The sequence below is a fragment of the Pelobates fuscus genome, chromosome 8 (genome assembly GCF_036172605.1).
Source record: "Pelobates fuscus isolate aPelFus1 chromosome 8, aPelFus1.pri, whole genome shotgun sequence".
Lineage (NCBI taxonomy): Eukaryota > Metazoa > Chordata > Amphibia > Anura > Pelobatidae > Pelobates > Pelobates fuscus.
The window spans coordinates 23,178,753-23,196,601 of NC_086324.1; the positions used below are offsets into that span (position 1 = coordinate 23,178,753).

Here is a 17,849-nt window from a genome sequence, read left to right on the forward strand (position 1 = left end):
TAATTGCAATGCAAAGATCATAACCTCTGTATAAAAAACACCATTTCTGAGAAGCATATTTTTCAAAGTGTCATAAGATACCAAAGAGCTCATTAATCTTGTATCGTGTACAGTTGTTAAAGAGAAATATACACAGTTTGCATCATCTTTCAATTATATTAATTTATGTAGAAATTCAGCACCTGTGTTCATATCGCTCTACATAAATCTTACGGATGTTATCATTTGGGTCTTTTACGTATGAAATGGCACAAACTGTGCAGATTTAGCTATCTGATAAATGATGCATAAAACTTTCAGGAAATATGGCTAAATTTAAGACGAATGCTGCATGATGACATATATAAAGCAGGACAATGCAATCCTGTATATTACTGTGTGCCAACAGATATATACAAATGCCGAATCCTTTCTTAAAATCAAGTATATTGAACAAGTTCCATTCACTGCAGAACAAGTAGGACAGCATTCTCCTGAAATGGCTTTCTCTACAAAGCATTTATACTGATTACCTAGGAAACAACACTTCTCTCTAAAAATGTTTGAACATACTTTGACCAAGTATGTGTATTGAGTCAAGACCACCTATGACATAAATGAAATATTCGTCCTTCGAGAAATAACTCTCGTACCATATGGTGCATGAAGAGGGGAGCTGAAGTCCTGTTTCTGCTACAGAACAACAGCAAAAAGAGGAATGTCCAATACTTCATAATCAAGGTCCTGTCCTTGGTGGTTGATGGGTCAGTCTTCTTCAAACAAGTCTCAAATGTCAAGAGCAAGGCTCATTCAATAATGTATTTTTATATACACATTATAATACAATAATGTATTTATATACACATAAATCTATTTTACGCTTCAAAAATCATATATTGTCTTCTATAAAAGAGTGACGGATGCTCACTCTTCTGCTGTTAGATATACTAGATGTCCATTTGTTGATAGCACATATATTTATAATGTTGGTAGGTAGAAGACCACATTTTGTAGAGTGAGGTTATAAGTTCATTCACAGAAAAATGGGCTAATAAACTGCTGTGTATCATACTGTATTGCTATGTAGTGTTTGTGTATACATACCTACTGGAGTCAGTCAGTCTGTCTATCTATCTATCTATCTATCTATCTATCTATCTATCTATCTATCTATCTATCCATAAATCCATCTCTCTCTCTCACCTCCCCAGTGTCAACAGCCCTAATGTATTCCCTGCTTATAAATATTTCTTCATTAACAATATAAAAGTCTGTGTCGGTTACCCGGCTCCAACAGTCATAACATAAGGTGCAACATATGCCATAATCCAGTACATTAGACATGCATGTATTATGATTATTGTAACGTGCCCTTATGAGACCTCGAGCTGGTACTATATACATTGCCTTCCCATCCTGCATCTCACAATGACACACAGTGATACAATGTTACAGCAACTTACTGCAAAAACACACCATGTAGAAGATACTGGACCAATTCTACATAAACATTGGGGTTTTCAATACATGTCACTGTAGTAGGTCAATGGTTGAAAAGTTACCAGTCTGAAAAAGGACCACATTCCCTTTATAAACATAGCTATATCCTGATGGACTGTGTGTAGACAGTGGAAGGCAGTCAGTATTAACCCAATGAAAGCCAGAGTCCTATAGCACCCTTTACTTTAAATTGTATTCCAGCACTCAGAGTGTTAATGGTGATACTGTAGTCTATAACCTTAAATGCATCCCTTGCAATACAGAATCACAATGATGAGCGTTTTTTCTTGCATGCACAGGGAGAAGTTTATGACCTATTGTTGTGGAGTAATACTGCTTTAAGTGCAAGCATTTATCTAAAAGCTGCACAAAACAAAAACAATTCACCTTTTCCCCCAAGCATTTACTACCATCTACATGTGAAACCCAATGATAGCAGAACAGAATTAAGAAAGCAGGACAGCATTAGCAGAGGGTTAAAAAAAAAAAATACTGGACAAAAATCAGTCATAATAGCCTTAAATGCTCCATTTCAGCATTGCATGTACAAATAACAGACTGCAAACATGCCCATTACATTGCTATAAACACCCATATTTAATAAAGATTGAAATGCATGCTAAATCTCTCTCTGCATTCAGTTATACACTGACTGGATCCTGTGTCTGTACTTTTACCAGCAATCCCAGTATCTACAGAGAAACAAAACCACAGCATCCCTCACAAAATGGGGTACCACACTTGCAAGAGAGCATCTTCCCCTCTGCTTGAACGTTAAGTTTCCAAGTTATGCCAGTAAATGAAGACTCCTTACCTCCTTCAGATCCAGCAGCCAGCACCTTAGCAATGGGAAATAACCCTGATATTGTCACCAAGGCAAGAATAAACTCAGACATTGTTGCAGTGTGAAAGCCTTTGATTGCCTTACTGCACACTCAGTAAGTCAGCGGTGAGCCTTGAATCTAGTGTAATTTACAAATGTCAATGGAAAATTCTTCTGTTAAATGAGCCAGCCTTCTCCCTGCTTCCAGCAGGATTTGTAGGTGTGTGTATGTATGTGAGAGTCTGTGTGTGTCTTGACTTTTCAATGCAGAGTACGCCTGATCTTACATCACACAAGAGGGGCAGTGAGCTGCCTGAGAGAAAGGGATTCACTGATTAATCACAGAATCTAGCATCTACACCCCTTCTCTCTACATAAATCACCTCTATTACTTAGTAAGAGCCATTTAACACAACAGGGAAATACATTTGTAAAGTGGAGCATTGCACAATGCAGATAACAGTTTATTTTTTTTGGGTATCTCTTTTTGTGTCAGATTCTATGTCTTTCCAAATGCATGAGCTGTTATGTACACTGCCATTTAATAATTGCATGGGATAAAGCTGCTGGTTTTAGCTCTGATTATGTTTAAAAAGCATTTTTTTGCAAGGGATTTGCTTGTATGGCAAACTGCAAAAAAGCAGCATTTTCTGATAGTAATTAGACACATCAAGAGCTCAGGCACATGCAGGCTGCGTTGGACTCATTCATTGTGGCTGATTTTTAAAAAAAAATTTTTATTTTGGGCTGAGTGATTAATATGCTGGTATGTTGTGCTATGGAAATTGGACAAAAAGAATGATTCAGCATTAAACTGTAAGTGGTCATCATATTGCATGTTGATGCATAAACCTTCTGCTCATTATGAACAAATAAATTATCATCAGTGAATTTACACTGGGATCCAATGGGTTAACCTGGAACACAAGCCTTATTCCACAGCAGGGCAGGTGGGCACCACTGGGTACTCTAGTAGCTAACATTAACCCTTTCAGCACCCATGGGATGAGTAAAATATAAACATTGCCTTGTCCATGAAAGGGTTAAAACCACCCCAAATGCCACACATCTTATACTGAAAGGGTCTCCCCATATAGTTATTATTATTTTATAAAAAAAAAAAAAAATATATATATATATATATTAGATTCATGCCAACTGGAGATTTATTGATTTAAAATCTGTTTAAAGACACAGTCACAATGCCATGTTTTTATAGAGAGATAAAGATGTGAGGAAATTGGTTAAGGTTGCGTGTCAAATCATTTATATTTTGGGGTTGATCAGGAAAATTCAATTTTATAAATATAATGTAGGTATAAAAAGTCACACCAGAGGTTAACATTTGTGAAATATGGAGAAGAAAGGCTTGTCACTGGGCCACTTGATAGATGCATTCTGAACATTTTATTGAGCCACAGATCAATAGGGTATGAAGATGACATATAGACATGTATGTTTACAGAAGTGACCCAAGTTAATGCAACCTTTTCATAATATGATGTGTTATGCAAATCGTAAAATGTGCTTTCTATTGATTTTCATTGGCTTTTAACAAAACCACACCCATTTAAATCTCATGAGCCATATCAGGGATCAGACTTTGTTTAAATCACATGCAATTATTCTCTTAATCAGGGACTGTGGAGAACTGACAAGGGATTTACACATTTTGAAGCAGAATAGCTGAGCTTGAAAAATAAGTGATTTATTTTACCGTTGGCTATTTTTGTTTAAAATTTGAAATTCCCTTGTCAATTCTTCATAACACTCAGCTTATTAAATGACTCCCAGAGATACATGGTTTCCCCCCTTCCCCCAGAGAAATATGTACACTCATGTACTCTGCAAAGCAATTCTAAAATAAATGTAGCCATTAACCCCTTAAGGACCAAACATCTGGAATAAAAGGGAATCATGACATGTCACACATGTCATGTGTCCTTAAGGGGTTAAAACCTCCGACATGTTCCATCACTGGATCCTTTTACCAGCTTTCTATAATTCTCTCTACATCATGGCTGTATTTTAGCAGTCAGGAGGTGGGAGGTTTGATCACTGATTATTTATTTATTTATTTATAAAATATTTTACTAGGATGGATACATTGAGATTTCTCTCGTTTTCAAGTATGTCCTGGGTCTTTGTCCATAAAACATTGCATTGTTACAATAGGATACATAATTACAAAAATTCAATATCCGAACTACATATATATATATATATATATATATATATATATATATATATATACACATATATACATTTAATACATAACAGGTAATAAATATATTCAACCATGACAGGTGCATTCTGTATTGAGATGTGTTGCCGTAGATCTCTTAAAAGATTTTAGATTGAATGATGATTTGACTGTGTCCCTGAGTTTATTCCATGATTGTGGTGCTCTGTAGGAAAAGGAGGATCGTGCTACTTTATTTTTGTATTGCGGTATGCTGAATATCGTGCTAGTACTGGATCGAAGGTTATAGGAGGTGGGAACAGCTGGGGAGAGCATTCAACTCAGGTAGGGTGGGAGCTTCCCAGAAATGCTATTATGCACAAGGCTGGAAAGATGAAGAGTGTGTCGGGAATCCAGCGACAGCCAGTTTAGCTCTTTTAACATGTCACAATGGTGGGTAAAGTGATTACATTCTAGTGCAAAGCGGCAGAATGAATTATATAACGTATTAAGTTTATTAAGGTAGATTTGCGGTGCGGGTGCATACACTACATCCCCATAATCAATGACCGGTATTAGCATTTGTTGCACTATCTGTTTCCTTACTGTAGGGCTTAGGCAGGATTTGTTTCTTTGCAGAGTGCAAACGACACTCGCATTGACATGTATAATGTAGGTGTTTATCTATTTAATATTTTATTTATATCATTATAAAATGCTTTACCACAAAGTATGTCTTGAGGTTACTCTCATTTTCAAGCTTAGTGTAACTGTATTTGCTGTAGGTGAGCAAACCTTGGGTCCTTTTTAGGAAGCTGCGTACATAAAGGAACAATCAAGGCGCCCTGTAGTGATTATGGTGCCAGGAGTGCCCTAGTGTCCCACCAATGTAAGGAGTCAAATCATTAAGAATGATTTGACTTCTTCCCCGGGACTTCCAGATGCGATTTCCTGCCTCCACTACTTCCTATTGGACATCCAGATGCGACTTCCTGCCTTCACTATGCCAGATGCAACGTCCTGCCTCCACTACTTTTGTGCTGCAGTTTCTTTTTGTCATTGGGGGCTATTGTAAGAAGTCCTTGTGACCCAGCATAACTATATGGACTGCCGACCCCTCTTATCTATATCCACTACTTACTAAGTAGAACCAGAAGCTTTTACACAGGAGATTTTATCAGCCCTCCTAAGCTAAGCTGTGCAATGCCGGGAGTTATTTCCCTCAGCCAATGAGCTAAGCCCTAGACCATGAGTTAAGCTCAGATAGAGAGCTTCTGGCTCTCCAAAGAAAATAGTGGCGGTAGGGAGAGGCACCAGCTATCTCCAGGTAAGTAGCAAAGCCATTTTAAAATTGGATTTTTTGCGTGGAATGTTTTTTGAATAATGTCATAAGGTTCCTTACAGATATTAAGCATAAGCAGGATATTAAGCAATTTTTTTTTCATCCCACTTCAGTTTGTGTCTTTAAGAGTCTGTTGAAAATATTTAAAGACCAAACTTGAAAAGATTGCAGCTTGCAATAAAAAGCTTAGGTCAGCAAGACGGGTATAGTACATTTGTTACAGGTCGATATGTTAAAGAAGCACTCCAGACCGCTAAAGCACTTTAGTTTACTGATGTGCTTTAAGTGTGAAGACTGTGTCCTCCTTTTTCATGTTACAAAAAGTGCAGATTTCAATAAATATTAATTTATAAATTAACTTTGACAGCCAATCAGGCAGCAGGTCATATTACTTCCTGTTTATTTAGCTCAGTGGAGCTAAACTCAAGAGGCAGCAATTGCCCAGAGCACATGCCTTTCAAAGACTTCTCATTGAGCTGCATTGGGAAGTTTGTTATTGGACACTCACAGAGAGTCTGGGTGGGGTTACAAGGGGAGGGTTTGCAAAGGCTGCAGACAAGGGATCAGCAGCTTTTGCAAGCAGCTTGTATATGTATCTCCAATGAAAACAAATGCATAATTAAATGCATACATGTTTTTATTGGGGGTCTGTCTACTAAAAAGTGATTTCTATTTTTATTTGGGCAATAGCGTGTCCCTTTAAAGATGAGCCCAACTGGTATGAGCAAAAATATTTTGATTAACCTCAAACCAAAGCACATACATTGGGGTCAGTGTTCAGAAGGATATAAAATAAAATCCAATGCAAACTGTATTCCTATAGTGCATACTATAATTAAAAAGCTACTCTCTTATGAGTATGCATGTTTGACTCTATGTGCCATTGAGCTGCATCTGTTTCAAACACATATTACGATGAGGAAGATATATGATTTTTATGAATTGGAAAATGGCATTATTGTTAGTATTCGCCTTACTGGCGCTAACATTTTAGAAACAGCCAGTCTCCTAAAATTATCACATTCTACAAACTCTGGAGTTTAGACACATTGATGTGATCAAGATACATACATCATGTTAGTGGCAGTTCTGTTATTGAGAGAGTTCAGAAAACAATGGTCTCATTCACCACAGATAACAGAAAAGACAAAAATGCTTCAAAAATGCTCTTTGTCCCAGTGGTTTGTTTTTTGCATCTTGAATACATGCCTACATTAAGAGGTTAAAACAGCAGAAGAACATGTCAGATATCACTCTTATTGGCCGTAAATGGGAACATCACACTCAAGTGGGTCCATGATTTCTAAAACTAAAATATTAGATTGAAAAGTTTGCCTTGCCTAATAGACTTTGATTAATGCTGTGATATTGATCAGAAAGCACATGAAATCACTGATCCATCTTGCTTTCTGTCTATAGTAGAGGGTGTTGGTGGTGATATAATAGTGTGTGAGATGTTTTCTGTGCACTCATTAGACGCCATAATACTAAACATGCATAATGTAAATAGCAAGGCATAGCTAAGCATTGTTGCTACGGTTTTAGACCCATTCAATGTGACAGCCTTTCAAAGAAATACTTCCTGCAGAATAAAGCATCATGTCACAATGCGTGTATTATCTAAAGCTGGCCCCAAGAGCTTGACATCAACTGCTGTTATTCCAATAATTGGCACAATCCTCAGATTTCAACACAATAGGGCACATATGGGAATATAACATAAACATGAGGTTGAGCAATGTGCAGGAAATATGCTAACGATAGCAAAGAACATACGATGAATAATTCTGACTGTTATGTGTGTATATATTTATTTAAGGTATAATAAGCACAATACCAGTCCAGTAGTTATATAAGCTATACTAAGCACAATACCATTCCAGATATTTACATCACTTGATTGGCAGGATCAAGTCATTTGGTTGGCTTACCGATGACAAAGTTGCTCATCTTTACAGAGTGCACGGCAAAGTCAACCGGTATGACAAAGAAAATACATCTGTGATAAGATTGTGTCTAGTTGGGTGATCCATACATTTTTTGCAATATGCAGTAACCCAAAAAAATGAATGCATGTTATGAATTATCAACCTGACAATCAACCTGACGTTCAATTTGTTCATACTATAGAAAATGTATAAGATGAAGAATTAGAGATTGTTTTTGTTGTTTGTAAGGGCTAATTTGATACCTCCTACTTGATTTATATTGCTTCATACAGTGGAAAACATTTTTAGTTTTCAAGTATTTCAACAAGCTCGTCAAATGTTACAATGTCTGGCGAGTGTACTCACACTTTTGAATGGTGCCATATATATTTATAAAGGTGTGACTGTATAATGTATCTGGTTGCATTATTCATTGCAGTGAAGAATTTTTGCTTGTGAAATTGATAATCATGTATGCTTTGAATAATTCCGAACATCTGTCACCTAACACCAGATGACAAAACTTTACAGCCATTTTCTTTAATGTGTACAAAACATGCAATATTTATGACTTCCACAGTAAGATAGATATTGCTCAGCTTGTCAGATCTAAACAATATAAGTAGTCCAGATTCTAAACCATCTTAAAGTAATTCTACTATGCAAATGTCAGGCATGTCAAATATTGACCACAATTTCTCAAACATTTATTTGTTATTTGTTGTCAGCTTACATATGTGGAAGATCGCGTGGGACCTTTGAAAACATGTAGATATGCAAAAACGAAAACTAAAACTATTGACTATATGTGCTGGTAATATTTCAGAAAGTATTATGCACCGAGCAATGGTGTATTTTGGATTTGTACTGCCCTAGGCACAACTAAATTCAGGCACCCCCAAAATCTAAATTTCCCCCCCAATTTGTATCAAGGCCACTTTTTTGACTGACAGACACATGCCCTCATTGATACATGCACTGATATACATTCGCTGACAGATACACAGTCATTGGCATTCACATACAGTCATTGGCACACACTGTTTAACCAACACACACTTTCACTGACAGGCACACACTCTCAGATACACATAAAATGACATACACACACTAACACACACTCACATGCACACCCATTCTCACTGAAAGACACACACACTTTCCCTCACTTACTCATTCACTCACAGACACACACTGACAGCTACGCTACACTCACTCACTCACTCACTCCCTTCAGGTGAACAGCCCCAGAACATGAGGCAAACAAGGCATTTGCCTGGAAGCTTGGGTGGCGTTTGTTTGGCGCCCCCCCTGAAAGTGCCGCCCTAAGCAAATGCCTTGTTTGCCTTGTGGTAAATTCATCCCTGGCACCGAGTATCCAATACCTCACTTCCTTCCAGAGGAACTGTGAGTAATTTTTCCAATCAGTAATTGTTGACACCATGGTCAATGTATTTTCATCCATAATTTGCACCCACAGTTTGAATCTATGTCTTTGGGTCTTCTTCTGGTTTAACTTTAGGAATAAAAAAATAGATCATTTAGGTACATATTTGAATTTGTCACATGTGATATTTTATATGAAACATATTTATATTAAGGAATTACCAACTTTTTAAAATAAAATTAGTGCAAACAACAAAATTATTGAACATTGCGTTGAGATAATATTTTATGGAAACAAATACAATGGTTTGACTGACTGTTCTAAATGTTGCCCTTTGCACCACAATTTCTCCAGTTTTGATTTGGTCAAGAACGTACTGATAGGGGCGCTGATTTTGTTCTTCTGCACCCGAAATTATCATATCTCATTCTGAGGACTAAAATATCTACATACAGTTGACATATACAGGCTGTAGTTGCTACACTAACAGGCATGACATTCTGACACATTAAAAAGAATATTGCTACAATTTAACATTCTTAAAAATAAAAAAAAACATCCTTATAAAACTATAATTTAATAAGGATAGAAGCTTTAATAATAAAAAAAAAATCTCATTATGAAATCTGAACACATTTGGCTTTAGGGACTTTCTAAAGAGGAACTCAGTTATTGATTTTGGGCTTCCAGTTAATCAGTTGTCTATTGCTATAGGGGCTTGGACTTAAAAACTACTTAAAAGTAAAGTAAGGCAAATTGAAAAATGGGAATGGAAAATGTGTAAGTGAGCACTTGAAAAAATCAAAGGCCATGAATTGGACCTTGTTTAGTAACTATCCAACTGTCCTGTAGTGGAAAAAAAAATCATTGGTATTCTCTTCATTAAAAAGGAAACATATATCTTTAACTTTTCACTGTGTAAATCAAGCATCTCAAACATTGGCCTCCCCGTATGTTGCTAAACTCTAAACTCCAAAGTCCATCCATTTTATTTGAAGAATTCTTGGATTAGCATGCATTAATAATATTTATTATATTAAAGTAATTAACCTATAAAGTCACAGTTATGATTGACTAATTTCCAAGCAGAAATTCTTTTCATCAACTCAGCACTGGGTACCAGTATAGTAAATCTCTAAAATGCTATTGGTTATAATGACGATGTATGGAAGAACTAAAAAGTACAGAGTTTGAAAATCGGTTTATGCAGTGAAGGTAGACCCGCGTGCTATTTGTATGCTTACTATTTAATATCTATTATCTAAGTATACATATTTGAGGTAGAATTCATTCATCACTAATAGCATTGTAAATGCTGAAAATTCACAGGAGCATAAATTGCTGAGTTATATAAGAGATATTAATGGCCAACAGTAGGCTGTTGGGAATCACCTCGCAAAATCAATAGAGGTATATAAAAACCATAGCCCCTAACCTACTTGATTATTCCCCTTGCAATTATTTCAATGTCATTGACTTCTTTAACTCATTGCATTATCTCAGTAATCGGCCAGGATATACTACATGTGCTTTCAGGCAATGTATTCCATTGCTCGCTGGTATTAAATTCAGCATTTGAGACACATTTGTTATAATGTTCTAGTGTTCTAACTTTAAAAGGAGTAACTGAACCCTGGTTGCCTTTTACATTTTGTAGCATATGGTGGCAAATGATTCTTTTATGTCTTTGGCAGAATTACACATATTCAAACACATCAGTAATACAGCACCTCTGATCAGAGCAGTTAAAGCTGAGGAGTTTCTCGACCCTTTAAGTGTAAGATGATGTAGCAGTGTTCTGGCAATGTAGAAGTCAACAGCTTGCTTATGGTATGTTAGAAGGATGAACATCATTATGGTAAATTCTGACAAGTAAGCCATTTATCACCACATCGTGCTTGTGTATGTTCTTCCAGTTTGTTTGAAATTACTGTGCACAATGCTGTTGAATATATTGGACCTTTAATTTGAGAAATCAAGAGCTGCTATTGTAAAAAAAAGGTTCCTCAGAAAGTATATGTTCCAAATGACATTATGGACAGATATGGCTTTTGATTTAGTGGTAGCACCAGCTAATATTCTAGCACCATCAACTTACCAATGTTCGACTTACTTTATTTATTCCAGAAAAGCTTTATATACAACCACTTATCTCATAAATCCAAAATGACAGTTACTTCTGTAGTATTCCCAATTCAATGCACAAACAATATCTACAGTTTTCAGATCTATATGCTACCAGAATCCAAACCAGCCCATACTTTATTGCTGCAAAACTTATTTAAAATATTCTAGGCAACCTCTAGCACTCCAGATGTTGTGGAGTACCTATCCTCTGAGTAAGCATTATGTATGTGAGAGCATCATGGGAGATGTAGTCCACAACACCTGGAGTTCCAAATAACACCTTACCCTGATCCAAACTATTAGGTCTACTATACAGGGTGACTCCAGATGTTGTTTACTACATCTTCCTTGAGCCAACCTTATTGATGTACGAGCATTGTGGTAGATGAAGTCTTCTGTCCGTACTCCCACCTCTGATGATCGCCTTCAAGACTTCTCCAGGGTTGCACCGTTCCTGTGGAACTCACTTCCCTCCTCCGTTAGATTCTCACCCAGTCTCCACTCCTTCAAAAAATCATTAAAAACCCACTTCTTCATAAAAGCGTATCAATTAAACTGTCAATAGCTTCTGACTAATTCCTCTCTTGCAACTATCATTAGTCTAATACTATCCTTACCTTTTGTGTCACTTTACCCCACTCCTTCTAGCATGTAAGCTCATTGAGCAGGGCCCTCAACCCATCTGTTCCTGTGTGTCCAACTTGTCTGGTTACAACTACATGTCTGTTCGTCCACCCACTGTAAAGCGCTGCGGAATTTGTTGGCACTACATAAATAATAACATAGTAATAATAATAATAATAATAATAATGGAGTCCACAACAGCTGGAGGTCCGAAGATAGCCTTACCATGATCCAGACTATTAGGTCTACCATACATGAGTTTATTCATCTCTTTATTCAGAGTCATTGGCTTATTGTGTTTCATTTAATTTAATAGTAAGCACAATAATCGTTTGGCATTTAAAAAATATGAAATGATGAGCAAGCAAGATTAAAGCAATCTAAATAGTGAGAGAATTAGCAGGATGCAATCTGGAGTGTGCATTCTCATAGAAGATTAATCAACAAGATACATACTTATTATCAATAGGAGAAAGGAAAAATAAACCAATATTTTTATACCTTAAGGTAACGTTTTAATATACGTTTGTATTTTGGTGCACAAAGGATTTTTTTTCAAATAAGTCACTAATAACTAAAGTCTGAAAGGCACTGTTGTACATCATTTACACATCAAAAAACTGATTATTCTGACAGTGTTCATGTTCTTTGGATACTAAGTTACTTTTTCATGTCTAGCTGATGATATCAGTACCTCTGAGACTATACTTTGCACATTAGATATTTTTTTCTTTTTAAACCTACTGTAGAATGTAGTCAATTTTAATAACTATAAAATATTCACAGTATGTATCCGACATGCGGCATGCAACATGCACTTCTTGAACACAAGAACGATGGAATCTATTAATGCAGAATTCTGTTTATAATCTATGTCATTATCAAGAGTAATTTGTGTTTGGACATGTGACAATGGTTCCAGTTGATTCTTAACATGACTATGAGATTGATGGAGAGATTGTTGAAACATATTCAATAATGGCTTCAATTGAATTATGTTTCTAACTGATAGCTAAGCCAATACGTGTTAATAAATGACAATATATAACAGTATATCATGGATAAAGTTATTATTTTATAGTCATAAATCATTTACACCTTTTTAAGTATCATGTAACTTGTACAACATATTTATCAAACAGCTAAATTCACCATCACTGCAGTACTTATGGATATCCATAAATTATATTATGGCAATGCCATTTAAAATTCATTGGCAATGATTGATCAGATTTTTTTTTTTTATCTTTTTTGAGGTCAAGTTCATCTTAAACAAGCACAGAAAACTTCTGTGACCTGAAACTGGTATCAACTATAACCTTGCACCAAACTCAGCCATTAAGCTGGTTTCCAAAGCATGTAACAAACTTAGGAGCAATAAAGAGGTTTCCATGGGTCAAGTTTTATAGAGGAATATGAGGAAGCGTTTGAACTGTCCAACCAAAAATTGTTCCACCCTGTCTTTATTTCCTGCAGTCTCACATGGCTTTGCTCTAGTAGCTGTCGGGGGTGAGGTGACATCACAGCTGGGCAACCAGTTCTTGTGGACTACATCTCTCCGTCTGCTTTGCCAGCATTATGGTTGTAAGAGCATCATGGATGATGTAGTCCACAACATCGTGAACTGAAGGTTGCCTACCGCTGATATAAGGTGTTAAGTAATACTAAATACTCATCATTCTCGCACTAAATACTAGGCGTTAATGGGACAGCAGGAATGCAAAAACAGCCAGATCCCTTGTCTTTAAAAGCCAAGACATAAATATACCTTTTTTTTAAGATTTTATAGCTTGGTCCCTCTGTACACTTGCACTAGCAAAACGGCAATTATTTTAAGTAGTTTTAATGGACTAAACTTAATTTTCACATTATTTTAGCCATTTTGTTTACACTCGTAATTGTATTACTGAATTAATTTGCAATTAGTTGTTTGGAAAAATGAGTTTTGATATTAAGAGGTTGATGGAGCCATTCTCCATTACTTTGCCTTCCAGTGCAACGATAAACTGATGTCTAGAGTAATGAATAGCAAAATAGGCCGTATGTGGTCAGAGAGTGAGTTCATGACTGTCCCCAGTGCCAGGACTGTTCCCATCAGTAATAGAACGTAATTAAGATTAAATGGCAAAAGAGAAGCGTTTGTGAACAGAGAAATCAAAGTTTGAATACTGTTTGTAGTCTGCTTGTTTTTTGCAGTTCATCTTTTTTTTTCTTACTAATCAGGGTTATTAATACTGACAAGCTAAATAAATGAATCCATCAAATTAGGAGATATTATGAAATCTCTTATTGTGATAAATTAGACATTGTAGAACTAATCATTCTTATATACCAGTCAAAACAACACATGAATATTAATTATCTACCAGCGGTAATTTTAAAATGAGCAATTATGAAAAATGTGCTCTTTTGTTCATTCTTTATGTTTTCTTGCTTCAAGAGGATCAGTCAGCCTCTCCCCCAAAGAAAAAACGACTGAGTTGGCGTTTCACTGAAATACCGACTCAGTCAATAGATATCATGAGACAAACTGGGTACCACGAATGTGGGATACTGCTCACATAATTTAAGGCCAAGGCTATTACACACAAGGCCAATCTGAACCTCCAAATTCTGAGGACATCATGTTTGGCGCAAAAAAAGTCATTTTCAAGTAAGTATCTCTTTTAGTGGATACATTTTCTGGTGATTTTTAACAGTTTACAGATTTTATCTGTACCTCCCTGAATGTAAAAACAATAAAAATTAAAAACGATAAAAAAACATGTTGTCAGGCATCTTACAATATTCAATTTTTGTTATTTCAGTAAATGAAAGCATTATTGTTTTACATGACAAGGCAATGAATTATGTCTCAAACTAAATTTTTTTTCATGACAGTTTTTTTCTCCGGGAATAAAAACCACCACTGACAGCAGGACCCTGATATACAGCTGTAAAATACTGCCCAAAATGCATTGAACTGTCCGTGAATACGTGTATTTAATGTGTGCACCTGCATTTCTTTCTGCCACATTTTATTTTTAACTTTTTAAAATGTTATTTCTCTTTAATTTGAAGGAACATTCACTAAACAATGGATTATTAACATGGAATATTTATTACTTGGCATGTAAAGTTGGGTAAAATGGTGATCACGTTGTGGTGCAGATGGGCCCTGCAATTAAAGTAAGGACAGTGCTCATCAAATCCCTGATCTATCAATGTTCCAGCCCCACTTAGATAGACATTTTTATTAATGTTTAGTGGAATTATACTAGTGGATTGTGCATCATCATAAATAAAAATTTAAATTGTCCCCAGCACACTGTAAGTGGTACATGCTCTTAAATAATGACATTGCCAACAAATTGCATTCTTTATACTTCAAATGTTTTTTTATTTTTAATGAAAGTGAATATTGCAGTTATAGATAAAGGATAACAAAAACATTCCCCTGTGTGAAACCTTACTGCACAATACAATATCATTCATTTTCCTCATTTTATTAGCTTGTGTCACATTACTGTGTATTATATGTAGAAACAGAGACATATAATGTGACGGCAAATAAGAACCATTCGGCCCATCTAGTCTGCCCGATTTTCTAAATACTTACATTAGTCCCTGGCCTTATCTTATAGTTAGGATAGCCTTATGCCTATCCCACGCATGCTTAAACTCCTTCACTGCATTAACCTCTACCATTTCAGCTGGAAGGCTATTCCATGCGTCCACTACCCTCTCTGTAAAGTCATTCTTCCTGAAATAATTTTTAAACCTTTGCCCCTCTAATTTAAGACTATGTCCTCTAGTTTTTCTTCTTTTAAATGTAGTCTCATTTATTGTGTTGATTCCCTTTATGTATTTAAATGTTTCTATCATAAGAGAATGTAATAGAATAACACGTGTTAGGGTTCTTCTGTTTAGTGGATAGTATGGGACACTCATCTTCTTTTTATCCTGCTCCCTTTACAAGCCAACACAGAACTTTTTATCCTGCTCCCTTTACAAGCCAACCTAGATTTCAGTAAGGCTTTTGACACTGTTGCACATAGAAGGCTTATCAATAAACTACAATCTTTGAGTTTGGATTCCAATATTGTTGAATGGGTAAGGCAGTGGCTGAGTGACAGGCAACAGAGGGTTGTAGTCAATGGAGTATATTCGAAGCTTGGGCTTGTCACCAGTGGGGTACCTCAGGGATCTGTACTTGGACCCATTCTCTTTAATATTTTTATTAGTGATATTGCAGAAGGTCTTGATGGTAAGGTGTGTCTTTTTGCGGATGATACTAAGATATGTAACAGGGTTGATGTTCAAGGAGGGATAAGCCAAATGGAAAATGATTTAGGTAAACTAGAAAAATGGTCAGAGTTGTGGCAACTGACATTTAATGTGGATAAGTGCAAGATAATGCATCTTGGACGTAAAAACCCAAGGGCAGAGTACAGAATATTTGTTGAGTCCTAACCTCAACATCTGAGGAAAGGGATTTAGGGGTGATTATTTCTGATGACTTAAAGGTAGGCAGACAATGTAATAGAGCAGCAGGAAATGCTAGCAGAATGCTGGGTTGTATAGGGAGAGGTATTAGCAGTAGAAAGAGGGAAGTGCTCATGCCATTGTACAGAACACTGGTGAGACCTCACTTGGAGTACTGTACACAGTACTGGAGACCCTATCTTCAGAAGGATATTGATACCTTAGAGAGAGTTCAAAGAAGGGCTACTAAACTGGTTCATGGATTACAGGATAAAACTTACCAGGAAAGGTTAAAGGATCTTAACATGTATAGCTTGGAGGAAAGACAAGACAGGGGGGATATGATAGAAACATTTAAATACATAAAGGGAATCAACACAGTAAAGGAGGAGACTATATTTAAACGAAGAAAAACTACCACAACAAGAGGACATTGTCTTAAATTAGAGGGACAAAGGTTTAAAAATAATATCACTTATATATAATATTACTTTACTGAGAGGGTAGTGGATGCATGGAATAGCCTTCCAGCTGAAGTGGTAGAGGTTAACACAGTAAAGGAGTTTAAGCATGCGTGGGATAGGCATAAGGCTATCCTAACTATAAGATAAGGCCAGGGACTAATGAAAGTATTTAGAAAACTGGGCAGACTAGATGGGCCGAATGGTTCTTATTTGCCGTCACATTATATGTTTCTATGTTTCTAGAATGGCATTAAGCCTAGAACATGGTTAACATCCCTGAAATACTAAAAAAAAATGTTTCATTGCGCCAACAAATAAGTGGACTTTGCAACAGTTTGACCATAGTAGGTCTTTGTCAAGGCCTATTATGATAAGGTTCAATGTTTCAATGTGTGAGCATATACAATAACACCCTAGAAGAGATGTGAGTGCTTGCTCAGTAATCTGATGTTTTAAAAATGAAAAGGACAGAAGGAACACATCTATCTTTCATATCTTGTTTTTTTAATGTTTTATATGTATTTTAGTTTTACTGTTTTCCACATTTAGCTTGTTGCTGCTAACAGGCTTTTTCCACTGACAGCACTCTAGGTATCGATTGACAGCTCTTTGAAAATTGCATATCAAGCAACACTTGACAACCAATAAGCATCAATATTACAGTTAGAGTATATTCAAAATAGCTTAATCTGACTTTTTTTGCGACCTAGAATAAACTTTTTTTTCTCTTTCCAAATAAAGTTATTTGTGAATAGTTAGTGTACAGGCCAGTGTCAAGCATCCAGTTTTTATTTCAACTTTCTTTCCTTAAAAAGTTGGTTGAGAAGTCACACCTTTGTACATAGACTTGTAAGTCTTCAAACAGTTTCTGCTATTTAATGATTTTTGTAACATCTCTACCTCTTCCCCTTAGGCTAAGAGAGCTGCAGTGACTTTCAATGCTGATTTTACAGAGAAGCATTAAGAACATGGAACATAAAAGAAAGCAGATTGGAAAATACAAGGGTGTAGAAAATCATAAATAAAATA

At 36.0% G+C, this 17,849-nt stretch overlaps 1 protein-coding gene across 1 annotated transcript in view; it reads right to left on the reverse strand.

Annotated features, from left to right (window-relative positions):
• The window catches only part of LRP1B (LDL receptor related protein 1B), a 1,140,323-nt gene extending 1,137,735 nt beyond the window's left edge, over positions 1 to 2,588 (reverse strand). Inside the window, exon 1 of the mRNA XM_063429375.1 lies at positions 2,294 to 2,588. Coding sequence (XP_063285445.1) covers positions 2,294 to 2,375 — 82 coding nt within the window. The 5' untranslated portion in view covers positions 2,376 to 2,588. The remainder of the gene's footprint in view (positions 1 to 2,293) is intronic.
• Positions 2,589 to 17,849: the final 15,261 nt, after the last annotated feature.